Here is a 25,703-nt window from a genome sequence, read left to right as displayed (position 1 = left end):
GAATTACATGACTACAGGTGCAAAAAAAAAAAAAAAAAAAAAAAGCCCCTTAAAGCTGAATAAGCCAACTAACCCAATGACAGAGTATGACATGCAATGTATGAATGTGTACCTAATTGGTAAACAACACCGTTTTATACATTTATTGACACAAGTCATGTTTCACCTGATCTACCTTGCAGTCCAACTCTTTAAATCCTCCACCCCCTTCATTTTGTTTTGAAATCTTTTTGGTTTTTATGTTCTACTTTCAGTCCCTTTCTTGTTATCTTCCCTCTCCTAGTTTGTCTTCTGTCCTTATATTTCTCACTAACTACTGTTTTGGTGGTGAAAAATAAATCATGTATGCTATTATATAGATAAGTAATTAAATGAGAAGTTTTTCTCTAAATAATAATTAGTACATAAATACATTTTACTCCTGTTTCTGGCTTTTTGACGAGCCACTCCTGGATGATGTCCTGGAGCTCCGGGCAGATGATACATTTGATGAAGGAGAGGCAGGAGGCAGTCCTAGGTCCACTACTTTAATCCGGGGAGATTGACCAGAATTGACTGATATCCTGGATGTGCCTGATCTAAAGGTTAACATATTTATTCTGGTTATAAATAAAAAGTTACTGCTAGAGAAAATAATATAATTTACTCTTAATAGAAAACACTCGTCAGAACTGACAGACCCCCTTCCATGTTTCCCCATTTATTAATTATATTATAGAGATGTTGAACCTTTAGGCTGGTGCAATAAGTTCAATATATAAAATCTGGCATTTCTAGCCATATTCATTTTTAAAGGTTTCATTCTTGTTTAAGTAATTAACAGAGTCATTGAAAAAAATTCCTAGTTACACATACATAAAGAAGGTGTCACAAAAGATGGGAGACTGGCACAGATGCAGAATAACTGCCTGCTTGTGTTTTATTGTCCACATGACATTTCTTGGGGTTTTACTTGTCCTTTTAAGGAGTTTCTACTTACCTGACGGAAATAGTGGAACTACGTGATGAACTTGATCTAGAACTGTAACTTCCAGGAGTTGACCCAATTGTAGGTATTTCTAAACCAAACTGAAAAAAAAACGATAAAGGGGCTGTATACACCTAGAAACACCTTTGCTAAAAATGGGTACTATAAATAGGAACTGTGTTGAAATTCTGCCTCTTTTTTTAAATAAAAAAAAAATCCAACTCTATTTTCGCTATTGTAAAGCATTAATTAAAGTTGGGCTTTTTCCACTGACCTTCACCCCCTTCCTTTATAAATAGGGGAACAGTTTGTTAAGAACTTGCTTTCTACCTTTAGGCTAATGCCCCACAGAGAGATTAGTTGCTCACAATAAATCTGTGCTACTGTGGGTATCTAATCTCTCTGAAAATACCTTTCAACCAAACAAAAAAATCACCGGTGGAAAGGCATATGTGTCGCTTTGTTTTTTGCACATTGCACTTCCATAATAAACTACCACCCCCAGCTCTAAATTTAGTGATGCCTCTTCAAATCTTCGGACTGAAAATTCATTTATTCTTACGTAGCCCTCCCAAATATTGCTGTTTTAAGAAAAGCAAACTTTCTTGAGTCTAAACCTTTCTGCTAATAAAAGCACTGCACATGACATAAGTGCAAAAATTAAATGTAATTTGGTTAAAAAAGCAAGTTTGTAAGAAACCGAGCCACCTACCTGATGAAAGTATAACTGAAGGGCTGTGGCTAAGTCCGGATTCTTCTCCATTGCTTGAGCCAGCATCTTGTTTAAGGATTGGTTGAAGTCTCGCAGATCCCGAACATTAATATCTTTTTCCTCTTGTGTTTCTTCTTTGCTTTTCTTAGCATTTCGGACATGTTTTGACAATTTGGAATACTATTTGTAAAAGAGGAAGAGTATTAAACTCTGAATTCATTGTAAATAATTTTTTCAATATTAGATAAAAGAGCACATTTTTGTCTTTTTTTGCACATAAAATACTAGCTGAGGAAACCAATAGGAAGGTATGGGATCCAGAAAGCTCTCTTTCACAGTTCAAATGACCCTACAATTCCATTTGCATCCTCCATTTCTTTTGCTGCTTGCTCATTTTGGATTCTCCTTATAGAAGTCAGCATGCATTCCACTAAATGTGTGCAATAGGTGTTGCAGAAAGACAGTGCTGGTTAAATAAGTCACAAAATGATCTACTAGAGCAGTGAAAATCAGAATACCTACTATATAACTATGTGCTACACATTTAACTTATACAAGATTTCTCAGGTACATTTAACATTAACCCTTTCTGTGCTGAAAAAGAGGAAAAGTGAATAAAGGAAATAGAGACATCTGTATAGGTCCAGGACCAGTAAAACTAAATGGTTCATTTCAGGAAGCCATATAGATTAGGCAACTTTAACAAAGGATTTCTGAAGTGAGATCTCTTCCCATTGCTACAAGGTCAGCATCCATATGTATTACAGTGGCAAACCTGCGGTCTTGAAAGACACCACATGTACCTTCAGCATCATACTGGTATGTGCATCAGCAGATAAAGTGAACCTCAGGCCCTGGACTGACAAGGTATGCCCTTAACCAACACCACTTCTCATCTGACCTCTGATCACTGTCACATGGTAGTTTATATTGTACTGTGTATGTAACAGACTTTAGGGGCCATTTATGAATGCAAGTGAAGTGAGCAATATGCCATTTTGAGAAAGATCCCAATAATTTTTCCTAACAATGAAGCATTTTCCCCACAGAAATCTTAGTGTCATTGTGGTCACCAGGGGTGATGTAATTGCGGCCAGTGCATTACAATTACTGCAATTGTTCTCTCACTTTGATGTGAGTCAGACGCAGGTGCGTTGAAAATTGTCCAGTTGACCTTATTTCCAGCATTTGGCGTTCAAGCGGCATGTGCGCCCTATTTTTTCTTTAAGAACTGTGCGGCAGCAATTGACGCAGGCCATCGTAGAAACCCTTGAGCTTTTGCCTGGTTCAGAGGCAGCAATAGCTTCAGGGTTCCCCTATGTCAACAGGCACAACTGGCTTGATTTTGAGCAGGAAGGACGGATCAGCAGCAAGCCCAACACGCTGTCAGTTAACAAACTATAGGGCAATGGCCCAATGTGAGATTAGTTGCCTCTGGTTAACCTCGGCTACCACGGGTGACTAATCCCCCCCCCCCCCCGAAATGCCTTTCCATCGGCAAAAGTCACTCAACTTTTCCTGCAGAAGGAAACTTTGTGCAACTTCAGAAAACAAAGTGATGCGTATGCCTTTCAATTCACTTTGTTGCTGGTGGAAAGGCATTTCAGTGAGATCAGATGCACCCAGTAGCCAAGATATAACCGCAGGCAATTTCCCCGCGGGCCATCAGCCATACATTCACTGGCTAAAGCTGGAGCTTCCCTCTCGTTTGAAAAGAAGACTATATTTAATTGCAACAGGGAGCTTTACAGTGAGTTTTACTTGTCCTGAACTTATATGGCACTACTGGTAGGTGACATGGTTTAAAGGGAAAGCATACACCTAAAATATCTTTGCTAAAATAGCGCAAAATAAATAGGACTTTTAAGATTATATATTATTATACCTATTCTTAAATATATTTTTCCTTTTCTTTTGTCATTATAAAGCCCTAATGGAAATATGTTCTTTTTCACTGAATGTACTCCCCCTATAAACAGGGTAATTTATTAAAAGAGCCCCTCTCTATATAAACAAAAGTCTCCCATCTGTTCAAGGTCAGCATCTGCTCAGTAGAACAGGAAGACCAAGAACTAAAATAATCTGGTTTTGTTTTCTTGTTTGGTGTGAGAAATACCAAAATCCATGGATATTTCCTGATCACAAGAGCGGCCCAAAAGTGTACAAACCCTATTCTATTCAAAGCGAGGTGGTGCTACTAACACTTTATTATTATTTTATATATGTGGTTATATTATGGTTATACTGGAGTTACAATTTCATTGAGAGTCCAAATTTTACCATAGACACAAAACAGGAACACAACACAGAAATGCATGGCCGACTTTTTCCAAAAGTGCGGTCAGATGATCAGTGAAGGAGACTCTGCCAAAACCTTAATGCTTGCATCTATACAGTACCCACTGGAGGAACTGGATAAGAGTGGCAAGCAGAGTAAGTGGAATAATGGTTTGGGGTTTTAGGATACTCTATTAAGGCACATAGTAATTGTACCAGGGGATGCCCTAGAGTCTTATTCTGGAGTATTAGTATTAAATCATTACTTCATGGCTACTCCACACACATTCTTGCACACATTTGTAAATTTTTATACACAAAAAATTGGATATAGGAACTGCGGTAAACTAGCTTTCTGATTTTAAAGATTATGTTTTATAGTTTATATTGATTGAGTAGACTGCGAGCCTCATTTTTAGGTTTTATTTGTATTAAACATATTTGTATATAGCATAAAGTGTTTATATAGAAAGAATGCAGAACTTGAAACTGGTAGTGTTCCTACGTTTCCTGATATAAGGTGTATATATATATATATATATATATATATATATATATATATACAAAAATGGAAGCAGCAAGCGGTCTGTTTTTTTTTTGCATATATATTTATATATATAATCTGTTATATTATTTCTTACCTAGCTAGTTAGCTGCAGCCTCTTGGCACAGAGGATGGTATCAGGATAAAAACAAAACATATTGGTGTTAGCCTGTGTTAGATCATTTTAAAAGGAACATTGGAGATTTACATACCTGTTTCAATACTCTTTCCAGTTTTTGCTTTTGGTCCTCTGTTTCTTTGTTAAGTTGGGTAATGGCTGGAAGCAGTTCCTTTGCTTTCTCTTGATAGGACAGTTCCTCATTTATCATGCTATCAAATGTGTTTTTCATAACCTAGGTAGAACATACCCAACTTGGTCAATGGTTTTTTTTAGCCCCACCTACCTGACCTGCTTTGTGCTGTAATTGCTTGATATGGAAATTACGTATGGTTTTGCATACGTTCCGTAAACTGTGTAAGTTTAGGGGCCAATGATCTCTCTATGGGGCACAATAACTAGTAAGTAAAAGTCCATAAAAATAGTAAAAATGATTAATGTGCTTATAATTCAGTATTTTAATTGAGGGGTCAGTAGAGTTTATGCGTAAGTTTTTTTTTTTTTTTTAAAGTAACATACGTTGTTGCACAAGTTACGTAATTTGTGTCTGTAGTAGTTTATAAAAATAGTAAATATAATTAATGTGCTAATAAGTCAGTTCATTGGGGGCAGTGGAATTTAACCATACGTTTTTTCGTTCATTGGGGGTCAGTAAAGCTTCTCTGCATTGTTTTTTGCTTAATACGCAAGTTACTTAAGTTTTCAGGCAAGTTACGTAGTTTTACGTAGTTACGTAAATTGTATAAGTTTTGGCATAACATGCAAATTATAAAGCAGAGTTAAAGATGGTGAAGCTCAATATGAGTCAGAAAAAGGTTAAAGTAACAAGCCTGAGCTAGAGTTAAGGGCCTTTAGATTACTCTTTTATAAAGCAACACCAATACCAACTTTAACACTTTTACTTCTGTATGCTATCAAGGCTGGACTTGTATGTAACATTGTAGTAAAGGGAGTGGGTGGGTGGGGTAAAAAAGAGTTGTCTATTTTATTTGTTTATTGGTGTACCAATTACAGACCAGTCACTAAATACTCTAAGTGAGGACAGTGGTGATGGCGGTCCGGCCCCCCCCAACAGTCTGAGGACCCCTGATATATAGGATATTAAAGCATTTTATAATAGCTAAATTACACATTGCATGTTAGATACAGAAACAAGTATCTAACCTGCGTATCTTCCTGCAGTTCCCTAATCTGCCTCTGTTTGTATCGATGCTTTTCTTCTGCAGCTTTTTTTTCTTCTTCAAGTTGAACTTTTTCGTCGTATTCTTCACCTGACATAATGCAACAACATTGTTTCACTTACCCAGTAAGGGTATAGATTTTTTAATAACAGGAAGTGCACAATTTAAAGGGCCACTAATATACTATATTTAATGTTTATATGATATACATGTGTGCTTGCTTCCCACAGCATTTAAATCTTCTATGGCATTTTTGCTAAATCAATTATACATTTATAGAAAAGGAAAATGCCTTTTGTAATATTCATATATATATATATATGCTAATTCTCAGATCTTGACATACTTTATGTTTTATTTATCTTATTATCTACTTTACTGCAAGATATTGTTCTGTTATTGCCACTTCTAATCTCAGTTTAGCTCAGAGAAATTCCCTAAAGAAAGGTTCATGAGTCCTTTACACTTGTGAGATTGTACAGAAATTGGCATTTAGGTTCATTGTGCCTTTAGGATACTTTATTCCAAGGCAAGAACCCATTACAGCCAACTCTGAACATAGCCTTGTAAAATTACAATAAGGATTTTGGGCTTTGCATCTTGAGTTAGAGCTCAAGGGTACAGGATGGAGTATATGTGAAGCATGCCCCCCGGTAGCGCATGGTCCTTGATATACATGAAAACCTGTAACCTGCAGTGTTATCCATTTCTGTCCTCTGGTTTTGACTCTTGAAAAGACACAGTAGAAGCCAATTCTTTTCCAGGTCAGGAGTGCACAGAATGTAATTGGCCTTGCAGATACTACTTTCAAAAGCAATTACATTGACAGATATCTTTAGAACAACGTAAAAATTGTAATAAATCTGTGTTAATAAAGTTGCTTAGGATTAAATTTTCCTTTGGTGAAATGAGTGAGGGATATCTATAGGTTGTTCTTTTCATAGACAAGTGCAATTCTCCTATTGAAAGCAAATGTTTGGTTTACTTACTTGTTTCTGTGATTTTGGAAAATGATTTTTTGAAAGAGGTATTACATCCATTAATAACTTGCAGGGTGTTTTCTAAAGCCCTGATCTCTTTTTCAGCTTTACGAATTTTCCCATCCAGATCATCACCTACTCGCTGTAGCTCCTCCTTTTCCTGAGCAGCCTGAAAACAAAGCAGTTTATTTAGTGTATGGAAAGCAACACTAGGCTTCCAGTAGCTATATGGAAGTACAAGCATTACAAAAGGCTCTCTGCCATTGGATATTTTGAACATAAGAAGAAAAGAACAAACCTTCCTTCATAGATTTCTACAGTGGGGACAAATATGTGAAAGGTGTGGCAGATGTCAAAATAGCTTAAAAAAATAGGGCCTTACTGTTGTGCCTTTACTCCAGCGCAAGGTGCCCCAAACACAAGTTCTCAGTACAAGAGCACCAATGTGGTGTAGTTTTGTGGCACTTAATGCTATTGCATTTGCACTCGTGTTCAGGTCATTATTAAATAACCCTTACAAAATCTCCCATGATGCAAAGGAGTAATCAATCCTTAATGATTACTTCTGCTATGGAGAGTGCCATTGACAGCGCTATTGGCTGCCTACCTGCATTGTGTCCAAGAGGTGTTGGGCCAGACACCATTCTGGCTCCTTGGGGTTCTTGCACACATGTTTTCTAAATACATGCTGAGCACGTAAAAACATACGTATTGCATTCGACGCATTTTTAGAAGCCCTAACTAAATGTGTTTTTGTGAGTTTCAAATGCAAAACTCTATGTTCCATTGTTTTTTAAATGTGCATAAGTCATAACAGGATTCTGGGAACAAATTCCTTTAGGCTCTTAGAATGTGCAGTAAGAGCAAAAAATGCATCATGTTGCATTTTAAAAAAATGCACTAAAATACAAGTTTAATAAAATGCAATTCTGAACGCTCATGAGTACAAACAAGCAAAATATAATAAGATCAATTAGGTGATGTATTTAAGTGTGCTCAAACCTGCATCTCAAATGCACCAATATTGCTTTATGCAGTGTGTTTTTCAGGCAACAAAGGGGTAAAGGATATATAAGAAAAATCCTAGGGAAAATTTTATTATTAAGATTTTATTTTATTAATAAGATTATTGTTGAGCAAAGCAAGCTCTTTTAAAAATAGATCCCACGCAAGGTATTTTAAGGACCAATAACACTGAACAGTGAACATCCTTCAGAATAGGATATTATGTCAAATCTGCTTATAAAGGGGAAGTTCATGTTGTTCTCTTGATATGATGTAGAAAATTACAATCTTTAATTTAAAAAGTATATCAAGGGGCAGATTTATTAAAATGTGGGTTTAGAGCTTAATACATAAAAATTCATCCATGTTCTATTCATTCCTATGGGACTTTTAAAAGCATATTAATCAAATGGTGAGAAGCGTATTGATAAATAAGCATCTAAAAACCCCACAGAAATTAACAGAATGTGGGTGCGTTTTATGTATGTATTAAACTCAGATTTTGAATCTGCCCCTTAAAGCTAGTTTAAAATGGTTGAAAGAAACTCCATTTTCAGTGATTAGTCTGTATCTGATTGCTCAAAGACATTGTCATTTAATGAACAAAGATCTAAAACATAGTACTCCTTAAACAGTCTAGTTTGAGCAAAAGGAAATAAAAGCTAAATTCTATGTTTGTGTGGACATGGGTAAAGCTGCAGCACTAGTACCTCGGTCATTGGGCTACAATGGCAGCTCTGTTATAATACAGATATTGTCTTTCAGTCAAGAATGACTGAATTATAAACACTAGGCAATTTTGTGGGTTACCCATTAAAGTGAAAAAACCTCCTTTGGATCTTCATACCTTAAGTCTACTAAAAAAACAAAACATTAATTAAACCCAATCGGATTGTTTTGCCTCCAATAAGGAGTAATTATACCTTAGTTGGGATCAATTACAAGGTACTGTTTTATTTTTACAGAGAAAAAGAAAAATCAATTTTTAAAATCTGAATTATTTGATTAAAATGGAGTCTATGGGAGACAGGCTTTCCCTAATTCGGAGCTTTCTGGATAATGGGTTTCTGGATAAGGGATCCCATACCCGTATATATATTCTTATTATTACCTTAACTACGTAATAGGCCTGAGATTTCTCTTCTTCACCCTCTGGTGGCATCATTGCAATAGTTAGTATTTCAAACCTCTTCCTCATTTTCTCAACTTTTGCAAGTCTCTCATGAAGCTGTGAACTAAAAAAAAAAAATTTTAAATTTCAAACTAAAAGCATTCTAGGCAATGCAATCCTACCTTAATATGTCAACATCTTAATGCTATGGGATGCTAGGTGTTTTGCTTGCATCTGCTAGGAACAGCAGGAACACCTTTAGTACTGATATAATCTAAGTACACTGACTGACAGTGTATCATGCCACGGTAAATGCAAGATATATTACATAATTTGTTATAATTAGCATTTTTTATAAAATAATTCCTGTTAATTGTGATGAGCAAATCATTCTTTGTGGAAATTCTGTTGCATCCACCTAGTCTATGGTCCATAAATTCTGAAGATCTTGTATCACCCAAAAATAAAAATATTCTTTAATTAATTAGACATACTTTATTAGAAAAAAAGGAACACATTTAGAAGAATAGGCATGATGGTGCTATTTACACATCTTCCTCTTGTATATTTGTATCTTGTTACTTACGTACAACTCTTTGCTCTCCCAGAGTGGAACAGAAAGAGACTCTCTATGCTATGCTGTGTGCGGGAGGGGCCAGAGGTAGGCACATGTGCATTGTATGGCACAGTCCTAGCTTGGATGTCAACGAGTGCATGGGAAATGCAAGGCGCTACGGTACTGTGTACTCACTGCCTGTTTTTTGCAAGTGTTAATTACAGGACTCCTTTGCATATGTCATCACTGTATTCTGCATATTTGTAAGCCAACTAAAGCTGTAGAATGCAGATTGGACCACTCAAAGAGCTAAGTGCAAGGGCTTTGTGCACTGGGCTTCCTAGCTCTTCATAAATGAACCAGTAATGTTCACTAAAATTATATTGTCATCCACAGCAAATCACTGCTCTGCATCAGTGCTTACAGGAGACAATTATTAGTAAAGGGTTTTACTTTATTTTTAAAGTAAACTGGTAGTTTATTTTGCACAATAGTATTTATATCCTGTATGACTGAAAGCAATATAATTCCTATGATGATGTATTTGGCCACTTGACTTTCTGTCACTAGCTAAAGCGGTTCCACCCTGACTTCAATGTACTATGTACACCACTGGTAGACAACACTGGATTTTACATGAGAAAGAGTCTAATACAAAAAAAAAACTCTTTTTCCAATCCAGTTTACCTCAGAGACTGAACCCAATACTGTATAAAAATGCCTCAGCTCTTTTTTGTTGAACTGCAGAAAATGTTTGCTAAGTAATCTTTAGAAAACATTTCATGTCATATCACGACAATTACAAAATTACAATGTACCTTATATTTTGGCGTTCCTGATCCACGTATCTTATATGTGATTTAAGCATTTCTTTGTGGACTGAAATCTCTTCGGTTCGTTCTTTCATTGCAGTTTGTAACTGCAACTTGCGTTTTTCCAATGAGAAAACATCATCTGCCTTACTGTAGAGCATGTCCCTTAGCCTTTTTATTTCCAGCTTTAAAATATTGTCTTCAACCATTAAATCCTATAACAACACCATAAAATATCACTTGTTGCTAGATCACTGGAATGCAGATGAAACAGAAAATGAATCACTAGGGAGGGATGATATAGTAAATGACCAAATTGTGCAATTTTCCTGCTTTGACGCAAACATTTTGCACTATTTTTTTTATATCAATGGTGGAACAACCAGGCTGTTTGAGTCAAAACTGGACAGGTGGCAACCCTATATAACACTTTATAAATGAAAAAAAGTTCTACATTTTTAAAAAACTGTTTAGTAAGTTGCAGGAATCCTTACACTTGTGAATAAAATGTAATATTTTGCCATGTACTTGACTTTTCATACACAAGAAAAACACAGGAAAAATATTTAAACTTGCAAGAAAAAACCTTAAATTCTAACACAAAAAAATGCATTACATGTAAATCGATTATTGTTTTTCCAATGGGATTATGAGATGGCAGTTCTGTCATGCCTTAGGAGGGCAATGGTGCACCTGGGCAGTAACCCACAGATTAAACGAGAGCCCCAGTGATTCTAATATTTGCACAAATATAACATTTATAACGTACCTGCTTAGATGCTTTGATCTTTTTCAGAGTCTTTTCGGACATCATATTGAAGAGATTAAATTCTTCCTTTTTGCTGATCAAATCTCCCTTTTCCTGGCCAGTTTTTTCAAGTTCTCTTTTGATATAACGCACATCCCCCTGTTATCAAAATAGCAAATGTTGTAACATAAACTGTCAAAACCAACTAACTTCACAAACAAACTTTATTAAATATGAATAAGCTTTGAATTTAATTAAATCCTGTATTTTGAACTAACTAACAACACCTATTAATGTATGAACATAGCAAAAGGTAATTTTGTTGCCCAACTTTCTAGTGATATAGACTGCTGCTCACACAATTGTGATGTGTGACTGCTTTTCTGCCAGAAAATCATCACTAGATTGAATCTGACATTTGTGAAGGTTCTGCACAGTCACAGTTAATTGCAATTTGCCTTTATGTTTTGCTGTCATTTTTTCTGTTTGTGACATCTTTCTTGCCTTGTGACTTGACATGTTTTCTTGCTCACATATATTAAAATTAATAGTTATTAATTGCATTGGCTCAGTGATGTGGTCCTTGCTCGTATTTTTCGTTACCTACATGGCCACCTTTGCTCTTTACCCAACCAAGGTGCATTTAAATATAGGACAACCTATATATCTAGGAATCTGTAAAATCACAAAATAGTACCTGGAGTTTCTTGTGCTGGGTATTCAATAGTTTTAATGCAGCTCTGCGCTCCTCAAATACTTTAGTAAGCTGCGATACCCTCATTTCCAAGGCTTGCTTCTCATCTGTATTGACCTCACCTTTTAAACGTGATAGCCGTCTCTCTAATTGCTGGATCTGAAAATCCTGTTTACATACATAAGGTTAATTGTCATCATACAACATAAGGGGTCATTTATAACCACAAGGCACAATCAGCCTGTGGATAAACGCAGGCTAAGAATCCACCTCTATGCTCCAAAAACCTAACTGATGTACCTGCACTTGGAGCCATTGTCAGCCCAGGTGCAGGCACAAACTGCTTGAGTGTGCAATTTTGCACTAAAATCAGTAAGATGTTTAGAGTGTAGAGATTATTGCCTGAATGTATCGACAGCCTGAGAATTTGCCCAGTGTGGCAGTGCCCTAAAGGTATTTGTGTCAGTATGCACTACTTAGGCTTATGTACAGTTGTGCTTGATGCTGTAGACCCCTACATATGTGCACTGGGTTTTGAGTATTTTATGGTATATGGTGTAATGTAGCAATTCCATGTCCTAAGCTGTTCCCCCTTTCAGCAAAAAAAACTTGTATATTTTATATCCAATAATGTGAAATATAAAGTATATCAATAAACCAGAAAAAAAGATGTGTACCTGATTGTACATTATTCCTTGCTGCTTTAGAGCATGTGAGTCAAGTTTTTGTAGTTGACTATTGAGATTCTTGAGTGTAACTTGGCCTCCATTGATTTCTGCTATGACGTCCTTTTCTTTTGCTTTACACTCATGCAGCTCCTGAGATTTTTTGAAAAGTATTTCCCTTATCTGTTTTAACTGGACTTCAAGATCCTGTGTGTAAAAATAATGGTTATGTATATTTCCTGCTCAATGCAGTAACAGTATTTGTTTAATCACTATGCAAAACAGCACATAGGTGGGAAAGCGGCATATAAATAGATCATACTTAAATGAATAAAGAATACAATTAATTATAAGACTAAAATATAAAACACATGTAGCAAACATTCTAGAGCCTACAGATGTGTTCCACGTTATTATGTGAAGAATGTGCCTTGTATTGTAAATTGAGTGTAATGAAAGGCTCCAATTGAAAAAAGAGAAAAAAATCCTGCATCTCATAACATTGAATACTTGACTGTTAAAGATGCAGAATGTTTCCTTTCTTTGTCACCATATTACATATACATACAGTATATTTTTCTTTTTTTTATGAACATGTATTAGTGATGTTTTTGTAAATATAAGAACACCTTAACAGTTTTTTCTTGTTCCTTGAACATTTCTTCCATCCGTAAAGCTCTTTCTTCCAGACTTAAGGCTGATTCAGTGACAAAGTTGAGCTTGTCAGATAGGCCATCATTATATTCTTGTGCCATTTGTAGCCTGCAGTAAAAATGAATAGTAAGACAGCAAGATACAAAAAGCAGTATTTCAGATAAATAGAAACCAATACATTATTAAAGGTATTCGTTTATAAATGTAAAAATAGAAAATTATAAAATGTTAATTTGCTTTATCAAGGCAGCTTAATTGCAGTCATTCCACCTCCTATATTAAAAGCCACTAGAAATGTCAGTTTGTAATCAGTTACGCCAGGGAAAAGCAGGTGAGTTTCTGATATGCTAAAAATCTCCCAATTCCTGTGTCGCTACCCTACACACATTACACCAAGTAGCAGCTTATAACAAATAATCCTTAGAGGTGCTCTACCCGGTTTTATTTATATTTCCCCATGATACTAAAAGACAACTTGAATTTTACTCTGACCCCATTTGCTGTTTTTTTTTTCTTTTTTTTTATAATTTTTAGTGTATACTACAGCACTACAAATTTTGTAAAAAGCTTAATTAGGAAGAAGTATTTAATAAAATAAATACCTGTTTTGCCTATTCCGGATGTCTTTCTTTAGACTGGTAACCTCTGTTCTCATAGTCTCTAAGTCACTAGCTGTCCGATCAACAACACCTTTTAAAGAATCCAGCTGTCAATCAAGAGGAATAATTTATACTTTATAGAAACATTTTTAAAAGTAAGGTCTTGTGGGCAGGGCCCTTTTTACTTCTTGCTTACTGATTTTTTGTTTTCATGCATGTTTAATGTATACACACCCATTTATGTACAGCACTGTGGAATATACTGGCATATACATACATGTTAATAATAATAAAAAGAAAGTAAGTATCTTAGTTTCCTCAATGTGTGCCCTCCCATTTTCTGTACCCATTGTCCTCTTTTTTTAACCTACCTCCCTAAACTCTTGTGGACCTTGGGGTCCATTACTTCTTTACTATGAATAAACCCCTGCTTGCACAGTCTGCTTCCATCACTTAACAACACTAACAAAATATTTTAATAGCCAGCTGGATATATTTATAGCACGTAAAAAGTTGCTGTTAGTGTACATATGTCCTAATTAAGGAAAGGTACCTCATCTTGCAGACGACCTCGGATGATCTCTTGTTCCTGCAGCTCCAATCTCAGCTTTGCAGCCTGTCGTTCTGCAGCAGAAATCTTTTTCTCATATTCCTTATTATTGTCAATTTCACTTTGCAGGAACTGAATTTTCTCTTTGATTATACTTTCTTTTTCTCTTAGCTCCTGTTTGACCTGGGCTAGTAACTGGAATGAAAATGCATTTTAAACACCTGCACACATTTAAACTCATAAATATATACTCTAACCATGTTAACTAATAGAAAACAATTAACAAGCAATTATAGTATATGGTATAAATAAATCTACTTATACATATATAATAATGATTTTATATGATTTATAGTTATAAATCATATAAAATCATTATTGTATATGTATAAGTAGATAAGTAGTGTTGTAAAAAGTTCATTATACTGATAAACAGAAAAAAATAAGGATTTGATTTGAGCAGTGATTCCCAAAAAATGATTATAATCTTCCAGATTTTGAGCTGATGACTAGTACAGCATTGTCCACATTTAGATCCACTGTATCAGCCTAATTAGTGTTTCATACTATTCACATTAAAAAAGAAAATAATAGGTGCAGGGTTTTTTTTTTTTAATTGTGATTTTTTTTCACAGACAACACCAATTAGATGGCCTAAAATCTGCTTGGTGGGTCCTCTTTCTTCCTGTGTCTCAAAAAAGTGTAGTTTACCTTTAGGTTAACTTTTAGTATGTCATAAAATATCCTGTTCTGAGCACTGTTTCAGTTAGTTAGCTCTCAAATGTGGGTCACTGGGATTATTGTTCTCTGAGGCTTTATTGTTCATTTTAACAGTTATTTTTCTATTGAAACCTTACAAGAGACCAATTGCAAATTGCTGAACAATATCACTGTCTGCATCATACTAAAACTTATTTTAAAGATGAAGTCCACTGTAACACATGGCACTTGATCTTTGTTACTATAATTATTTATCTATTGCAATGTCTGTTATCTGTGGTGTAATTATATTGTAAAAATGTACAATACTCTCTATACAAAAAGTACTATTAAAAAGACATACATACAAATAATTTTAACTTGCTTGGAGGAAATTTCATTTATGATGCAAAATATTGGAAAATATGGTCCCCTTGGGTAAATTTTGTCAAATCTTTATGATACTCTATGAAAAAACTAGCATTTTAGCTCTCCGAAATCAGACTATACACTTACATTTGTTAGTATATTATCAAACATTTGCATATGTACCCTTTCTTATGATCTTTGGCAACGACTTGTTGTCAGTTTTTGCTGTATTACCTCAGTTTATAAGGCTGTAATTTAAAGGACAACCCTCTCCCATCCCTTCATTTCTGTAACCCTCCTTTTTCTTTAAAAAACAAATAAAACAAAGAATTGATAAAAAAAAAAATAATAAGTTTACCTTGCCATTACTCTGCATCAGCATCTGAACAATGCAGCAGATAGGAATAGCTTTTATAATAATACAGTAAAGTCTATAAATATTAATACTTGTACTTCAGGAAAGCAAAGCTACTAGTTATACTATACTAGTGACAAGTACTAGTAGAATTCATTATGAAGCATATGATTAGAGGGTTTATTTTTAGTTTATACCATTGCACAGTGATCAATGTCTCTGTCCCTTTTCTGCATTTGTCCTATGGTGCTTTCCCACTGACTAATCAGTTGCTGTCTTTCAGTATGAGCTTTCCGAAAATCTTCAGCTGTTTTGTCCAGCTCTATCTGTAAAAGAAAAAGCAGTCTATTTTAAAATAATAGTGACAATGATAATAGTTTGTGAATTACCTGCAGTATGAAAGTGAAGAAATATAGTGTATTGTATATGTTCCGAGTTGAATACAGTGCAAAATAGTAAGAAAAAGAATATTTTTTTTTGCCATTCAAGGTACCTCTGACAAGTTAGATTATGTGCGCAAGTGTTTTTTTTTTTTTTTAAAGTTTGGAAACCATTTAGCTTCCAGCCACTGCAGAACAGACAGTTTAAGATCATTTAGAACCTTGTGAGCGGCTATACTCTATGATGTAATAGAAACTTTACGTAAATTTCTTCCTCATATTCTGTGCCTCTACTACTCTGAACGTTTGGTCTGGGATGTTAAATCTCATGGGCAATACTGTGCATGCTTCTGCTCGAAACCTCAAAAAGAGAACCTGAAGCTGCATGAGATGGCCTCTGCCAACCACGCTGTTCAACTCTACATTAGTAAAGGAGGTACACATAAAGAAACGTAAATTTAATCTCACCTGTGCAGTGATAGTCTCTGTCAACTCATTGTCCATAAGTTTACGTTTCTGACCAGCCTCCAGAGTCAGTTTTTCAATCAGCAGTGACAGTTCCTACAAAAGTAAAAACTATATTTATTTTTCAGACAATAGTACTGAAAAAAAGTCTTATGGGACATTTAATAAAAGTTGTATGAAATGTTACAGGTTTGCAAAACATTATACATTTTCCTGTTATTTTTATTTTATTACATTTCCCTATAAATGTTTGTTTAGTCAGGACTGGGTAAAAAAATCAGAACAAAAACTGTATGCAAACAAAAATATTACTTACTTTAATTTTTCCATCATCTTTCTGGGAATATTTTTGTATTGCCATGGAATCTTCATCTTTGCGTGCAGATTCTTCGAGCCAAGCTTCCAAAGTCTGCTGGTCCCAGTTAAGCTGACGCTTAAGATTTTCCAGCTTTTGAGTGGTTTTGAATATGTTGTTCTAAGCAATTTGTAAGAATAAAATGTAAACATGTATGTAGTTTTTAGGTTATTAAATATGAAGTTAAAAAAATGATTTACCAGTTATAACATTTATCAGCCTTATTAGCACAAAAACATACAGATTGTTCCATAACGCATATAAATAAGATCAGAGTTTTGCTTTTACAAATCATATTTATTCAGAAAGTTTGTTCTGTACTGTACATTTGTTTATTTTGCATTCATCTAAACTGTTATGTCTTATGACAGTTATGGCAAATCCTCTGCTGCTTGATACTGCACAAGTGTGCATTTTTGGTCTAAATTCTGTATTGTGTGCACATGAAAGGTTGATTCAGCTGAAAGAAGTAGGATAAGCAATATTAGGCAGTCACTGTTGTTTTTCCCCCAGTGGAGGATCTGCCACATCATTACCTTTATTTAACTTTGTGTGGTCAAAATAGCCTTCTCCATGGGCGTCCACAGAAGGGGGCAAGAGGGGGCACTTGCCCCCCCCTGGAAAAGTAGCAAAAAAAACAAAAACCTTACTCCGTTTCTGCACTTTCCCCTCAAGCCCGTTTTTGCTGTGCTCCGATTGGATCTTTCTTCTTGTGGATTCACCAATCAGAGCACAGCTTCCTTGACAGACAGTAAAATTGACCAATCAGAGCACAGATGCACACAGGGATCGGGAGATTTTGCAAACTGGAAACAGAAATAAAGACTGAAAAGATGAATCTGCAGCTGTAACTTTACCTGAGAACCAACTCTCAACTTTTGCTGCAGTTTTCATCCCACAGGTACTATACAGTTCTAAAGAATCACTAGCTGACATTAAATTGTTTAATTTATAATCTATCCCCTACCCTAACACATGGAGGGTAAGTTAACTCTTTCCCTCTGAAAAAGCTCATTGTGAGTTTATAAATGTGTTGTTGTTTTTTGCACTTACTATTTTTTTTTTTTTTTTTGTCATTGTTTTGTTCATTTATAGTAAGTTACAGTGGGGCCAATGTTGTGTATCAGTGCCAGTGTTATAGTGCCAGGGCCTGAATATCTGCCATCAGTACCCACTGCTCCTCATGGCATATAATGTGCTGGGTTTGTAAATACGGACTGCATCTCACTGTATATAATGGGGAGTCAGTACCCACTGCCTTTCTTGCTATAAAACTAACATAAACACATCTAAAGGGGTGGTTCACTTTTAAGTTAACCTTTAGTATGTTATAAAATGGCCTATTCCTAGCAACTTTGCAATTGGTCTTCCTAATTAATTTTTTTGAATAATTTGCCTTTCTCTTCTGCCTCTATACAGATTTCAAATGGGGGCCAAAAAATATTGCTCTGCGAGGCTACAATTTTATTATTATTATAATTTTGTATTACTTATTTTTCCAAGTAGGCCCCTTAACTATTCATATTCCCATCTCTTGTTTAAATCACTACCTGGTTGCTAGGGTAAATAAGACCCTAGCAACCAGATAGCTGCTGAAATACCAAATGGAGAGCTGCTGAACAAAAAGCTAAATAACTGAAAAACCATTAAAAATAAAAGTGAATTCGAATGCGAACTACCCCTTTAAGCTAACTGATCCCAAACACAAATGTTTGCAGATCCCCTAACAGAAGTGCGCGTATGAATACTTTTACTACTAATACTAAACATTTTAGGGTAAAAAAAAAAAGCACCCCCACCCGCACTTTTGTACAGTATCCCTGGGAGTCAGTGGGAACGGCAAGAGGTAGTTGGGAGGTTAACTTTTTACGTCAGCAGTGAATCCACTAAGTGTCACATTAGCCGTAGGTCAGTCTGTGTATGGGCCATATTTAGCCTCCCCTAGTATCATCCTGCAAAAAAAAATATATATATATATATTTATCTGTTGCAGGATGATGCTAGCTTACTTGCCCCCCCTTGGAAAATTTTCTGCGGACGCCCATGGCCTTCTCCACATATAGACAACAACAAGAGGTCCTCTGCACTCACCCATTACAAAAATATATAGGAGAACTAAAGCCTAGCTAAAGAAGTAGGGCAGAAATGTTGTACATTATGTTTTGGGCTTTTGTACCAGACCAAGTCAACCACAGCCCTTTAACAGGGAAGACCTGCCACAGTAACTCCCCATCTTCTTTTCTGCTTATTCACTGCATTTACTCTGTGATGCTGTTAGTTACTGAGCTTAGGGACCGACTCACAATATACTGCATAAATAGACTATAAATGTAACAGTAAAAGGCTGATTAGTAATTAATTTAGATTAACCCTGTAGAATCATCTTATATGACAGACATATCTCATTTTCTGCTTGATAATTTGCAATGACCCCTAAGCTTAGCTTCTCAACAGCTGCTCAGAGCCCACTGAACATGTGCACTGTCCCAGACAGTTCTAACAGAATCCAACATAGGAAGCTACTGTGACAACTGTAAAGATCTATATCAGTGCTGTCCAACTTCTGTGGTACCGAGGGCCGGAATTTTTCCGACCTACGTGGTGGAGGGCCGATAATGGAAGCCAGTTTTGTCCACTCCCCTTTTTGAAACCGCACCCACTTGAAACCGCACCCGTGTTATCACATGACCATACCCATATTAATGGTTGAAGTACAGCAAAAACCTGCCATACTCTGCCTTCCCTACCCTGCCTGTGTGTGCCATACTCTGCCTTCCCTGCCCTGCCTGTGTGTGCCATACTCTGCCTGCCCTACCCTGCCTGTGTGTGCCATACTCTGCCTTCCCTACCTTGCCTGTGTGTGCCATACTCTGCCTTCCCTGCCCTGCCTGTGTGTGCCATACTCTGCCTGCCCTACCCTGCCTGTGTGTGCCATACTCTGCCTTCCCTACCTTGCCTGTGTGTGCTATACTCTGCCTTCCCTACCCTGCCTGCGTATGCCATACTTTGACTGTGTGTGCCATTCTTGGCTGGTTTGTGCCATACTTGGCCTGTGTGTGCCATACTCTGCCTGCCCTACCCTGCCCTGCCTGTGTGTGCCATACTCTGCCTTCCCTACCCTGCCTGTGTGTGCCATACTTTGACTGTGTGTGCCATTCTTGGCTGGTTTGTGCCATACTTGGCCTGTGTGTGCCATACTCTGCCTGCCCTACCCTGCCCTGCCTGTGTGTGCCATACTCTGCCTGCCCTACCCTGCCTGTGTGTGCCATACTCTGCCTGCCCTACCCTGCCTGTGTGCAATACTCTGCCTACCCTGCCCTGCCTGTGTGTGCCATACTCTGCCTGCCCTATGCTGCCTCTGTGTGCCATACTCTGCCTGCCCTACCCTGCCTGTGTGCCATACTCTGCCTACCCTATCCTGCCTGTGTGTGCCATACTCTGCTTGCCCTATGCTGTATGGCACACACAGGCAGCACACAGTGACACAATGCTGAAACTGCTCCTACAGTCTGCACAATAACTATATATTAAAAAACTTTTTAATTGCAGTACTACCTCAGTATATGTTCTTTTTGTAGGGTGAAGGGATAATTTGTGGGTTTCTACTGCTCCTGAGGTGTGAACAGGGGAACAATGTGGGTGATTACAGCCTGAGTCTGAGGTGTGAACACTGCAGGGGGTGAACAATGCAGAGAATAAAAGGTGTGAACAACACAGGGGATTATATTTTTAAACAATACAGAGGGATTACAGCCTGAATCTGAGGTGAGAACCATGCAGGGGGCCAGTTAATCTCAGTATTGATACCATTTAAAGCTTACACAAGAGTAAGCTATCAAAGCAGCCAGACAGGTGGGGGGCCACACAGAGGGGGGCCGCCAGTTGGACAGCACTGATCTATATCATTACTACTAAAGAGATGCTGACACTTTTAACCAGTTTATTATATAAAATATGGCATTTCTAGCCATATTCATTTTTAGGCTTTAGTTCTCTTTTAAGACATTCTGTGCATTAAGCTAACAAGAGATGCCTTCCCCTTAAAGCAAAACAGGGATTGTTTGTCCATATATTACATTATATTTCAAGATGGCCAACTACGTCAAAGCAATTCCCTCTGATTTTTTCATGCAACATGCTTGCTTTCAAGGTTATAACCCCCAAATGGTTGCCATTTTATTGGCTCCATTGGGATCACCTGACTTTAGCTGGAAAGGGTGGGAGCTACAACATGGAGCTGGCCACTGCTCCTGTATAAACTATAGCAAAAAAGGGAAAGTAAATTTTAAACCAATACATATAGCCTTCTCCACATGTCAATGCTGTTTAAGTCATTTACTGACAAGCAGCCTGGCTATGCTTAAAGGCATACTTGAGTTTTTCTGTGTTGAGGTTCATCTGTGTGTGTCTTGTAAATCAATAACACCAGGGGCAGTGACTGGCATACAGGGGCATTTTCTCCACCACTGACCTCTGGTGGATAAAACTGATGAACAAAAACACCCTGTGTGCTATTAGCCATGAGGATGGACTAAACCATTTCTCCACACTTTGACACAAAGGTTTACATTGCTGATTATAAACCATCTTTAGAAAAAACTATCTTTGGCTTCAAATAAGATGAAAAATAATTTTACTTCATGGCTGTTTTTCTTTTCTCTCAAGGACACTAGCTCATTTTCAAGCCTTTGAATTTCTTGTTTGAGACGTCCAATTTCCCTTTCTGACAGTGTCTTGAAGTGTTCTTCACTCTCTGTCTCATTTTCCCTGGCCCTTACGAGGGACTGTAAAGATAAAGTTTTATTTATTACTTGTTTCACTGCAAACACAAAATATATTACAAACATACTGGTATATAAATATCCTGGACCCTACAGATTGCATGGATACATTAACCTCAGTTAATAATTTCATTATATATTGTATCTTGCATAGAACATTTAAGAGGTCCTTTCTGCAACACCTAATTTTTCTTATAAAAATAGAAATACCCTACATAAAGGTAATTTTTTTCTATTTTTCCTTGTAGAAAATATGTAAAATAGAGAAATGTTGTTTTTGTTTAGTCACTCATCTATTTATTTGGAACTACTGATGTCTCATGTACACTGAGAAGAGGCAAATGCAGGTGGGATTATGTATCTGGACTGACTGACTATAATCAAATAGAATGGTCTGTCCAAACTGGCTCTCATAGGCTCATGTGTGCTAAATAACATGGCTGCCCGCACTGCGAGCTCCCTCCAATAGACGGGGGCTGTTTTTTTTAAAAAAAAAAAAATATATATAAAATTGTTTCCCCCAACCGAAGTGTGGGCTCTTAGTCTACACCTCTGGTGGGGAAAGCAACTCCGTGGTGATAGGTGCCCTTTATGTGTTTTTGGTTTTAAACATTCATTGCAGCACTGCCATGCAACATTATGCTATCTAAACTGCAGGACTCTTACTTGAGTGTATGTCAACTCCTGTCTGACATTCCTGAGATGGTCTGCCATTGCTTGGATTCGTTCTTCGAATCCCTTCACTTGGTTCGACAATTGGATCTTTTCCTTTTCTTTCTTCTGCATCTGAATTAATATGAAATACATACAAAGCCGAAATGTATTTTATTTCTTCTTAGTAGTAACAACAGTGTACGTATTGCTGCACATGTAGATGATAGATGATAGATAGATAGATAGATAATGTATATAAATGTTATGCCCATTCCATCTGTCTTTTGAAGTTTGCAATTAAGCACTGAACGAGTTATTATCATGGTCAGTAATAAGTCAGTTAAATGTTTGTAGTGCACAGAGGACAGGGCAGATAACTAGAAAGTAATATGTTTGCCCAAAGAATACTGCATACATGCAATCATACACCTGGCCAAATCAACCAAGGTTCAATAAGACAAAGACAACATACAGTATTTTTGGAAGAAATATAGTGCAAAACATTCTATTTCAACAAAATGATTTTTCAAAATGCGAGAATAGAGCTCACTACAGAAAAACTCACCCACTTTCAATTAATTCCTATAGGATTTTAGAAGCATATTTATCAATGGGTGAAAGTTAGAGGTCACGATTTGATAAATATGCTTCTAAAATAGACAGAAGAGCTCTAATCTAACACTTTGGTAAATCTGCCCCAAAGTGTAAAATAAGGGAAGATAGTGAAAAGTATCCCTAAAAGGTAAGTGTGTGCTTTATGTCATAGTTGGTTTATTTTATATGTGCCTGTTTGCTGAAATAGTTTTGAAATATTGCACAAAATTTCACACCGCTCATGTATAAAAATTAACAGGATAAGGGGACATTTGTTTTGACTCACCTTTAACAGTATTTTGCCCACTTATCACTATTTAAGTACTCTCTTCAGCTGGAATATAACTAAAATCTGTTAGCCAGCTGAGTCCTTACCTATATGAACTCCATTTTTTGGGGGCAAAATAAGTGAAAATACACTGATATTTTTTATCTGTCACAGTCCTTGAAATACTGTTAAAACAATGGTACTTAAGATACATGTTACTATTTTCACTATTTCTGTTACTATATCAACAACTACTTTGACATGCCTTTTGCACTTAATGGAAACGTTTTAAAGCTTAGAAACAGGTATTTTGTTAATGACCTAAATATGTCACATGCCTCAAAGTAGTAAACAAATATTTGACACTTTATAAATTGTTGTACATTTATTTTCACTGCAAGGTACTAATACTCCTTCAGTGAAGGAGAGCAGGAGGCTGGAACAGACCAGCAGAGATCTTGATCCAGTAGAAGCCTGCTACCGAGAGTGAGTGGAGGGAAGCTGAACCTGCCATCCCAGCTTTGGACTAGCACCTGTAAGGGTAAGAACCCACAGAGCGGTTCAGTTGCTCACGATAGATCTCTGCTATCGTGTGCGATTAACCGCTCTAAAATGGCTTTGGTAATCCAACGTTGCACAAAGTTTCCTCCTTCAGACAACTTTGCGTGACTTCGGAAATGAAAACGATGAGAAGGACTTTCCACTGTTGCCTATTGTTGCCGGTGGAAAGCCATTTTGGAGTTGTTAGTTGTCTGTGGTAGCAGAGATCTATTGCAGCGACTGAACTGTTCCATAGGTTCTTACCCTAGAAGAGCTGTTATCAGTGTTAGCCTAATTGGAAACAGGGAAATGCTGTTTGGCAGAAAGGCCCCATGCTGGAAAACTGCACATGAGCCCAAGGTGATTCTGCAGCAGATCAAAGCTGCCTACATCTTGTCAGCCCAAATATGCTGCACAATGTGATCCAGTGAGTTAGGAGCACTTCTTTCCTGGAAGTATAGCAGTCTATCCTAAATGAATGCACCTTATTGGGCTGCCAACGCTATACTGCTAACAAGGGACAGCAATAACCACTCACTTGGAGCAACTTTATAAGGGCTGTGACAGACGGGGAGATTAGTTGCCCCGCGATAAATTTCCCTTGTCGTCGCCAGTGGGATGGCATACGCGGCGCCGAAATCGATTTACATTCTAGCCAGTGGGATGGCATTTCGGGGAGATTAGTTGCCCGCGACAAGGGAGATTTGTCACGGGGCGACTAATCATTTGAATAGTGAGTTAATATAACACTACAGTGTTTGTGTTCCTTATAACCTAAATGTTATTTTAGTGATTTATATTGTGTTATTCTCTGATAATAATCATCTGCTGATTCAGGTCCCTTCTGTTTGCACTTGATTAATAAAAATGGAATGTATTGTTTAAACCAGTATAACTGTACGGGTGTCACTGTCAGTGTGCTGAAAATGCCCATACATATATACTAGTCTCTCCCAAGGGTGGGCTACATATGTATGTTTTTATAGATCGCATTTTGATTGAATAAAGTATTTTTGAATATTCATAATAGTAAAGGATTGGTGCAGCCCAAGTGTAGGAGAAAGGTATGTTTCTGGGCAGTTGCCAGCTCTCACTCAGAATATTCAGAGATTCCTGCATGCACATAAAGGTATGGTATCATACATGGCTGCTTATGTAATGGGCAAATATTCTCAAGATCTAATACAATTGGAAAGAATGTTAGACACGGAATAGTATAGCTGGCCAGCCAAGCTATTTCACGCCTGAAAACAACATTTGTGTATAGTTTTATAGAATTGACTGGCAGGGATATAAATATGGCTATAAATACAGGAAAGCAATGTTTCCTCCCCTGCGCTTTTCCCTATCCCGGCTGGGAGTCGGCTGACAATGAATGCTGGGAGTTGTGAGTGAATAACAGCGGGGGGAGTAGACGCAGCAGGCCGGGGGCAAGATGAAGAGAAGATGAAAACGAGTGAAGATTAAAAAAAACAAAAACAGCTGTTCGTGGTTTCCATTTGCTCACCTCTTCCTCCAGGGTTTTATTCTCCGCATTGGCCACGGGAATGGCATAGCCATCGTCCCATCTAAGCTCGTCCAGCACCTTACGGTTCATTGTAACGGGAACAGGCGCCTATAAGCGAAACGCCAAGTGTAACGGGTGAGAGAGAGCGGGGCTCCCGGTATCAGAGCGCTTCAGTTCAACCTCCCGGTTCCAATTCCTTGCGCTGTTGTTGTGAGCGCCCTTAGCAACCAAGCTCTGTAACCAGGAAGTGCAAGAACGCAGTCTGTCATGGTGCGCATTCCAGCGGCGGCGCTTAGCCACTCAGTGGGGCAAATCCTGTAGCGAAACAACGAGTGAAGCCATTGGTTTGAAGAGAAGCATTAACGTGCCATTTAGCTTGTGGCCAGTGATTATTAGTGAGTCGCAGTGTATGACTCCTACGTATGTTTGCATGGCCCTTTTAACTGCAGTGCCTCTAACTAATTATTCTAGTATAGCTTATGATTTTATAAGAGACGTTGCCAAGATCTTCTGTGTCATTGCCCCTGAAATTGCTGCTGCATTTACTCTTTCGTGTATTCTGA

The 25,703-nt window shown here is 37.2% G+C and overlaps 1 protein-coding gene across 1 annotated transcript; it reads right to left on the bottom strand.

Moving 5' to 3' along the window:
- Positions 1 to 217: 217 nt before the first annotated feature.
- Positions 218 to 25,334, bottom strand: ccdc39 (coiled-coil domain containing 39). Its single transcript, NM_001078874.1, is given in 20 exon segments — positions 218 to 578; positions 980 to 1,068; positions 1,680 to 1,859; positions 4,713 to 4,853; positions 5,783 to 5,889; positions 6,789 to 6,948; positions 8,896 to 9,019; positions 10,270 to 10,478; positions 11,033 to 11,170; positions 11,709 to 11,873; positions 12,383 to 12,577; positions 13,000 to 13,132; positions 13,627 to 13,730; positions 14,177 to 14,368; positions 15,794 to 15,922; positions 16,445 to 16,537; positions 16,758 to 16,916; positions 21,434 to 21,580; positions 22,244 to 22,363; positions 25,141 to 25,334. Coding segments are annotated over 20 exon segments (2,838 nt in total). The 5' UTR covers positions 25,231 to 25,334; the 3' UTR covers positions 218 to 415.
- Between the last annotated feature and the right edge of the window lie 369 nt (positions 25,335 to 25,703).

The sequence above is a fragment of the Xenopus tropicalis genome, chromosome 5, assembly GCF_000004195.4.
Source record: "Xenopus tropicalis strain Nigerian chromosome 5, UCB_Xtro_10.0, whole genome shotgun sequence".
In the NCBI taxonomy this organism is placed as follows: Eukaryota; Metazoa; Chordata; class Amphibia; order Anura; family Pipidae; genus Xenopus; species Xenopus tropicalis.
This window is presented reverse-complemented; position numbering and strand designations above follow the sequence as displayed.